This window comes from Micromesistius poutassou (assembly GCF_964030765.1).
Source record: "Micromesistius poutassou genome assembly, chromosome: 7".
Classification (NCBI taxonomy): domain Eukaryota; kingdom Metazoa; phylum Chordata; class Actinopteri; order Gadiformes; family Gadidae; genus Micromesistius; species Micromesistius poutassou.
In genome coordinates this window covers 8,155,396-8,163,668 of record NC_140277.1, presented here as the reverse complement: position 1 = coordinate 8,163,668, position 8,273 = coordinate 8,155,396, and the positions used below count along the sequence as shown (strand labels likewise).

The 8,273-nt window shown below is 49.0% G+C and overlaps 1 protein-coding gene across 1 annotated transcript in view; it reads left to right on the top strand.

Moving 5' to 3' along the window:
• The window catches only part of lrmda (leucine rich melanocyte differentiation associated), a gene marked incomplete at its 3' end in the record, with an annotated part of 130,332 nt that extends 122,551 nt beyond the window's left edge, over positions 1–7,781 (top strand). The window contains exon 6 of the mRNA XM_084470180.1: positions 7,692–7,781. Within this exon, the coding sequence (XP_084326306.1) occupies positions 7,692–7,781 (90 nt within the window). The remainder of the gene's footprint in view (positions 1–7,691) is intronic.
• Positions 7,782–8,273: the final 492 nt, after the last annotated feature.

Sequence of the window (8,273 nt, the reverse complement as noted above, 5' to 3'; positions counted from 1 at the left end):
TGTATCTAGGTGGATGTGTGGATGTGATCGTATCTAGGTTCAGACCAGAGTGTGTGTGTGTGTGTGTGTCTAGGTGGATGTGTGGATGTGAACGTATGTATCTAGGTTCAGACCAGAGGGGGGGCGGGGGGGGGGGGGGTCCCGGCTGATTTAGGGGGGCCGGTGGGACCCGGCCCCGTTCAGGAGGCTCTGGCAGCTGTTGCTGCGGGGGTCACCTGGGGGTCACAAGCTGAGAAAACAACAGCAATTAGAGAGAGAGTGACTCACACCGTCCACATAAATCATCCAGAGCGCTGCACATCATAAACACACAATAAAAGTTTAAAGCACATTTAATTGTAAGTAATAGCGCCGGCCGTGATTTACAGCCTCCTTCAAAGCAGGGAGACACGGGAGGTGCGTGACCCCGAGTGTCACGTCAACGTTGTAATCACAAAAATGATAAATGTATTCGTTTCTGGCCCAACGCACGGCATAAAAACAAACATGTGTGCGTGTGTGTCTTTTTTTTTTTCTTCCCCGAAAGGGCTTTTATTAGACGTTGGAGTGGCCGGGCTTCACTTTCGCTTGCGATTCTTTTTGGCACTGGGAGCGGAGAGTGCCTCTGTGGATAGAGTGTGTGTTGTATTGACGTCTCCTGTGATTAGCGGTGGGGTTTTAGGGCCGGCGCTGGTCAGCAGTGAGAGGAGGCCTTTCTTCCCTCTTTTCCGTCAGATTTACGGCGGCTTCATCCACTTGGACGTGTCGTGTCACAGCACTCGCTTCTTCCTATTTCATTTTGGCGTTTTTGCGCATTAAATGTGGACTTGTTTGTGGCTGAAATAACATTTGGGGTTATATTGGGTTTGTCATAATATAGCACTTTCATAGTTTGAAATATTTACTTCCTCTGCCGTGGGCCTCATTGGAAGTCTAGCTTTTTTATTTTCGAACTGAAATTAATTTTTTTTTAAACGCAGGAAGCTTAGGGGAATAAGATACTTCCTTGTGTTAACCATTGGGGTTCAAACAGAACCGTGGAAGCAGAATCGGTGAGCAAAACAAACAAGACAAAAAGGGCAGGAAAACGGGGCACGGCAACCTTAACTCTCCCGGTTGATCTACTTTCCTTTAAAACCCGTCTCTCATTTCATCCCAGGGTGCCAGGAAAAAAAAACAGCATAACTCCTAGTGACGTCGCTCTCGCGCCAAAGCCGCCGTATCCGCCGACGCATCTGCACTTTAATTACTCTGCTTATCGTAGGCGGCTTTTTCTCTCGCTTCTCCTCCCGAACGTGGCAGAGTACAGTCCCAGGACGTTCGCACTATCGGGTCGATCAGACTGGATCCTGACTATCTGCGGTCTCTCTGGTGACTCTCTGCTGGGGGACGGGGGGCGACGCTGTTTGCTCTAATGAGAGACATCTTAGATAGCGTTTTGTGTCTCCTGAAGAAAGCCACGTCGCTCTGCCTAATGGCCCTCCTCCGGGTGTCGGCTGCTTGGTGCGCGGCCAAACTCCGGGGCCCACAAAGGAAATCAGTTACTTATTTGCGTTGCAGCCTTTCGGTTTAAGAGCCAGACACCGACTGTGCCGCATTAATCATGATTTGGATCGCGGTGTGGCGTGCTTTGATGAGGAGTTGATTTTTATCTGGGCTCATACTTTGAGATAACTTTCCTATTTGTTTATCCGTATTCAGATAAAGTGTATCCGATAATGGTGTTGTCATGTACAGTGACACAGCTACTTCTGACGTGTTAATAAATCTTCAAAGTCCAGACTCAAAAGGACCGCTCGAAAAGATTGACTTCTCGTTTCGTTTCTTTCCCCTCCACGTTTTGTTGCCATAACAAACCACAGTTTTACTACTCCCTGTAAAAGTAGCTTACTTTTCTGGTAGCTGTTATCTCGATAAACAACAAATCAAATCTCTTTCTACTTTAGCTCATATTTATCTGTTATTCATGAAGGTCTCGGCGTTGCCTGCAACAGCGTGAAGTTGAAAAAAGTCCTGCTTTTCTCTTTATGCCCCCAGCAGCAGTTGTTGACTTTCAGGAGCGTGCAAGAGAACGTGGAGGAGGAGGAGGAGGAGGAGGAGAAGGAGGAGAAGGGAAAGGAGGGGGAAGAGCTGGACATCACCAACAGCCCCCCCCCCACCCCCCCTCCTCCTCCTCCCACTTTTCCTTCCCTCCCCCCAACCTCCCAGAAAGTCCCCATCCATTGAAGTTTGTCCTTATAACACAGGCCCTCTTTGTGGAGTTTTTTTCACTTTGGGGGGTGGGGGGGGGGGAGGCTTGTCAGACATATCAGGCACAAGCTCTCAAAAGTATATTGTTTCCAGCCACTTGGACTCCGTCTTCCGCCTCCCCCCTCCCTCTGACATCTGCCACTCCGCCAAGATGATAAATTCCCGCCTCATTAGGTGTGGGTGTGGGATTACAGGCTGACAACACATTAATCACTGAGCCGGGGTGGTGGAGCAGCCGTCCGCCACCAGCTACAGGCATTGTTAACCAAACTTTTCTAATGTGTCACTCAGCCTCCCTGACAGCCCCCATAATCAATCATTCTGATTGGCAGCGCTGATAGATTACACTATTTATACTTTGTGCGCGTAATAAAAGCTAGCGTTTCAACCTACTGTCATTGTCGGGTTGGGGGTTTGGGGGGGGGGGGGGAGGTTGGAGAAAGAGGCCTCGTCTTCGTTGAATGAGAACAAATGCAAAATAAAAGAAAAGAGAGAGGGGGTGGGGGGGAGGGAGGGAGAGAAGGGGAGACAAACCTTGGTGTGACATTGTGAACTTTTAAAGCGACGACAACCGTCGTGAGCTGTGAGGCGTGCGAGAGCTGTATTCATGGGAGTCGCCGTATAAGCAGGCAGGCCTTTCTGCATGGCCATTGTCACCTGGCTCTGTCGCTATGGGCCTCAGGTCGTGCTCCGCCAGGTGAAGCTGTGCGGAGCGTTTTGTTCCAGGGTGGTTTTCGGTTTCCCGTTCCCTGACCCCGCTGCTGAGGGCTTGCGGTTTTTCGTTTTTTTTTTTTCGTTTTTTTTTTTTCTTTGTTGACTTCAGTTCGTCACTGTCATAAAATTAGTGATTTACACGTGTACAACAACAAACCGACAGGACACCATACACCCTTTTATATATATATATATATATATATATGCGCTTGTTCGTGTCCACGGGGCCCGGCTCATCGGGATAATAGAGGTGGAGGGAGGTGGTGGTGGGGGGGGGGGGGGGGTTAATGGTTTGTTCCCTCGCTTTTTTAAGTGAGTAAAGCGATGCAGAGAAGAAAAAAAAAAAGGGACTCTTGTGGACGGCCGCTACCCCTGCAACGCACACCCTCCCTGGGAACCCGTGGATGTAATGACACACGGCGTGCTAGCCTTCACACATAATAAGGTTATGTTTCTCCTTTTGGTTCGTTCTCACCTCTGCGCGTTTTTGTCTCGAATTAGACGTGTTTCTTGGCACACCGGGAGAGGATATTGGATATGAGCTCTTAGTTGAGAGGCTGCCAAGTATTGGAGAAGGGAAGAAAAGGTACAGGAAGAAAAAAGACAAAAACGGGGTAGACGGGGGTGACGGGGGGGGGGGGGGGGAGGGAGGGGGGGGGGCGACAAACCCATCATGTTTTTGACAGGCCGTGTATGCAAGACTTTTCTTGTGAGACAGTGCGCTGTCAGGAAATTAGTTAACTAGACCATATTATGGAGTGCCAGGTAATTTAGCCTCAGAGACGCCATCGCAAATAGCTAGCAGGAGGCTGCATCCCCCTGACCTGACATTGCTTTGTGTATAGCGCTGCACCCCTCCGGTGACACACTCAATGGGCTCTGTCAGCCGGCGGGATTGAATTATCTTGCCTGCTGCGTCTCCGTTTGTGAGCGAGATGGTCAATTATTTCTGAGGCTGTCAGTGCGTTCGGAGAGAGGGGGGGGGGAGACACTGTTATTTAGTATGTGTTAACTCTGCATCATTAAGACACCTGGCTGACAGGCGGCACACATGAATGCTACTTTATGTTTCCACGCCGACGACAGAGGCCGAGGAGAACGAAGAGGGAGGAGGAAGAAGAGGGTGGGAGGTAACCTTCAAAGGCGTTGACCTCTCCGCGTTGTTTTGCGTTTTCGTGGAGATTCCTAACAAGGTGCATTAGACAACGTAGCTGTCGGGAAGAGGAGAGGGACATGGGATGACCGGGATTCATCTGATCTAACAGCCATCAGGGTTCAAAGGGAGAAAGACTCTGTGTTGTTTGGACTAGATGTTCTCTGATCCCACGCTGACGTTTAGATTTCTTCAGGATTGCTGGCTAGACACGGCTGTCCATGACTTCCATTGTTTACCCTCAGATACACAGCATGTTCTGGCTTTCAATTTTTACCTCCAAAGGTACTTTTTTCAGGGAATTTCAGTGATCCACAGAAATAAATAATGTTATTGGCTTTTCGAGAACACTCACTTGGCCTGATGCAAACCTGAGGCAGCTAGGCTAAAGGCTAACTGAGCTGAGGAGACGTGTGTTGTGGTTTAGATGGATGAATGGAGGCAGGATAGGATAGGTGGCTTGGGAGTTTGAAGGGACGTGGTTTAATCCCCATGTCCAAAATCGACCTGTAAGCATCCTTCCTTCCTTCCTTCCTGTTCCTTAATGACCTTTTGCTGTGGATAAACGTGTCATGACACTACATACAATAATTAACAGATGTAATTAACAGATGAAATACAGGAGTTAGGTAGGTGCAGCGTGACACTTAAAGAAAAAATAGGTAAGCGCGGTTCATGGGGATGATTATGTTTTATAGTTTTTTCAAACAATTGTATTATTTGCACCTCTACTCCTCTGGCCTCCCACCGTTCATTTCCCAATGCTCCCTCCCTCCCTCTCCTCTCCCTCTGTCTGTCTGTCTGTCTGTCTGTCTGTCTCCTTCCCTCTCTCAGCGAGTCAGTCTGCTCCATAATTAATGTCCCCAGGAGCTGTCCTCGGGTCATGCACACGCCGCACTGTTAGGACAGGTAGGCCTGACACCCCCAGCTTTGTAGCTTTTGCATGCGGGTGTGTGTCTGTTGTGTGTGCCTGTACAATGGAGGTGGAGATGCGTACAATGGAGGTGGAGATGCATTTTTGTGTGTGTGTGTGTGTGTGTGTGTGTGTGTGTGTCTTTGTGTGCATGCCTGCACATATTAGTGTGTGTGTCTGTAGGCACTTGTGTGTGTGTGTGTGTGTGTGTGTGTGTGTGTGTGTGCGTGCTAGAGCGTGTTTAGGTTAGAGGGGGTTAAGACAGGAGGAGGAGGTAGAGGCACGGCAGGCCTCAGTGCGTGGGTGTGTGTGTGTGTGTGTGAGTCTTCTAACCTGAGAAAGGAAGGATTAACCAGTCAATCTGCAGCATTAAAGGGCTTAGCTTGTCAGGGGCGTTGCGTTTGAGTGGCATTTGAGAGAGAGGCGATGCACAGTTTCAATTATACCGGCCCGCCAAACGTTCAATCTTGTTCTAATGTAAATGGCTGCCTTTAACTCTGTGGGTTGTTGACGTTGTGCCGACATGTCTTTCATTACGGACCTGGCCAAACGAATCCACGTCCTTCACCCAGCTCTTTCTCTAAATACCCCCTGTGTTTGTATTGTTTAGCTTTGTGTGTTTCGCCACCATAGTTACTAGATCTACTTAAATAAAGCCCCTGCGGCCGTTAGATTAGCACTCCCGGGCTTTGTACGGGGTTTACGTAGGTACTACTAGTGCTCACTGCTCACGCTACTTGCCACTTCTCTGCGGCGCGTCTTCATCGCTCTACCCGCTCGCACTCTGCGTTGGAACACAAAGAAAACCACTAGCGCGGACCGCCAGCCCTCTGCAGCATGCAGCACACACTCCACTGTAGGTTCTCTGCCCATTTTTATATTAAAAACAAGGCTCTTTAACTTTGTTCACTCTTAGAATGTGAATAGAGAGGTGGAGAGAGAGATATGGAGATAAAGAGAGAAAGTGAGTGAGTGAGTGGGTGGGGAAGAGATGGAGGCAAAATGAGGGAGAGAGAGACCGAGAGTGGGAGAGCTAATTGTGTGAATAGAGAGATAGAGGGAGAAAAAAGAACACACAGGTAAAGAGAACAAGTAGGGCGAAGAAGGAGAGAGGGGAAGATAGAGAGATGGAATGAGGGATTGAGAGTGTTTTAGGAAGTAGGGGAAGAGGGAGATAATGAAACAGTTCCGGCAACAGAAGAATGAGAAGGGCCTGTTGATGTGGGAGAAAGCATAATGGAGAGGTAGATAGGCATGATGGAGGAGGGCGGAGGATGGGGTGTTGGTGCAGAGGTGCGGACGGACGGTTTGAGAGAGTGAGGGTCTGCCCACTGCTTTGACTGCACATACCAGAGGCCAGCACAAGGCCAGAGAGGTCGAGTGACACTCACACACTGCTCATCCCTCACTCTGCCTGACTGCTGGAGGTGGTGGTGGTGAGGGAGGGAGGAGGTAGTGATGAGGGAGGTGGTAGTGGTGGTGGAGGTTATGGAACTTATTCAACTAGCGGCCATCTTGGATTTTAAGGCCATCTGGGTGGTTGAACTGAATGTGTAATTCGGCAGTCATTTCCCCCACCTAGCTAGTGTTTGGAACCAAGATGGCACAAAGACGGCCATGAGGTAGGTACAAGGTTAATTGTGGTGTTTGGGTGAAACATTTCATTGAGTTGAGGTGAAGTGGGTACAGATTCTTATTTCAAGAAGAATTGTGTCAGCCTCAATTTCAGTTTGTCAGATGAGAATTTGTCAGTTATTAACGGCATTAGGTAGTTGTCATGGGAATAGCATTATTCCGTGGGCTGGTGTCAAGACTTATTTCACATGTCTATTTTAATTACAAATTAATATACGGTTACATTTTAAAGATTGAGCTTGGATTTATTTCTCACACCTTCGTATTTGTACAAATTTTGACAATGAGGCTAATTATCTGAGCGATGCATTACTAACTTTTATTAAGAAGAAAAATACACAAAAACTTTACTTGGCTGACAGTTTGCGTCAGTTAAACTAGTGCAATACTTACAAATCAGGAAAACTCAAGGAGAGATTATCCTTCGTCAAACTCACTGCCAAATAGCTTCGAGTGACAAGCTTTTTATTAATACAAACACGAAACAATAAACCAATGCGTCACTCTATAACTTTATCGAGAACACAAGGAAGCGCCACAAGGCATCGCAAGTCATGACATGTTTTTGTATGATAACCACCTGATAGTCTGATATCAGGCAGACACACATCGCTCCTCCAATCAAACAATAGGACAACCAATACCTTTTTCACTCCCCAACTAGGTCAAGGCAAGATATGTGCCAGGCTTTGAAACACGGCCTGCCAGCAGACATGTCTCACTGGAACACGCTGACACCCACCCACACACACACACCCAACCAAGCACACGCACACACACACACACACAAAAAAGTATATGCACACACATCCAAGCACACGCACACACACACACAGACACATACACACACACACACACACACCCTGGATGACATGCGATGTAATGTCTCCCTTTCAACCGGGAAATATCCTTTCTTTTATCTGGCAGGGTGTGTGTGTGTGTATAAGAGCTACCACCGTAACCCGGAGCGGCGCAGACATTTAATATGACGTCGGGTATCACCTCCCGGGCCTCTCACCCGATACGCCGGTGCCGTGTCACCGGCAGATGGGCTGGGAAGAGGGCACAATGGGCATCGCCTCGCCGCCAGTTGGCGTTCTGCCCGCCAACCGGTCCCGTGTCCATCACCCCGGGTAGGAGGGAGGGAGGGGAGGGAGGGGAGGGGGGAGGGCAGGTAATGTGAGTGAGAGGCGGGCCGCGGTTGCTACCGCAGTGGCCGTCCCTGACACCGCTCAGACTTTCATCACACCTGGGTTTTGAAAAGAGTGGAGCACAGAGGCCTCATCATAGGAACCCTTGTCCTGCTAGCCCTCACATTCTCCTCCCCTCCTGGCCCACGTCTCCCCTAGGTCTCTCTCTCTCTCTCTCTCTCTCTCTCTCTCTCTCTCTCTCTCTCTCTCTCTCTCTCTCTCTCTCCTAGTAAGATAATATTCAGACAGTAGTTCAGATCAGATGGGCTTGCGTCCCCTCAGACTCATCCGATTGCAGGACGGCCCAGCTTTTGTCAGCTGCATTCCAGACATCTCCCCCTGTCTCCCCCCCTTTCTCTCTCTCTCTCTCTCTCTTCTCTCTCTCTTTCTCTCTCTCTCTTCTATGAGGGGGTAAAAAAGATAATGTGTCTTCAAACAC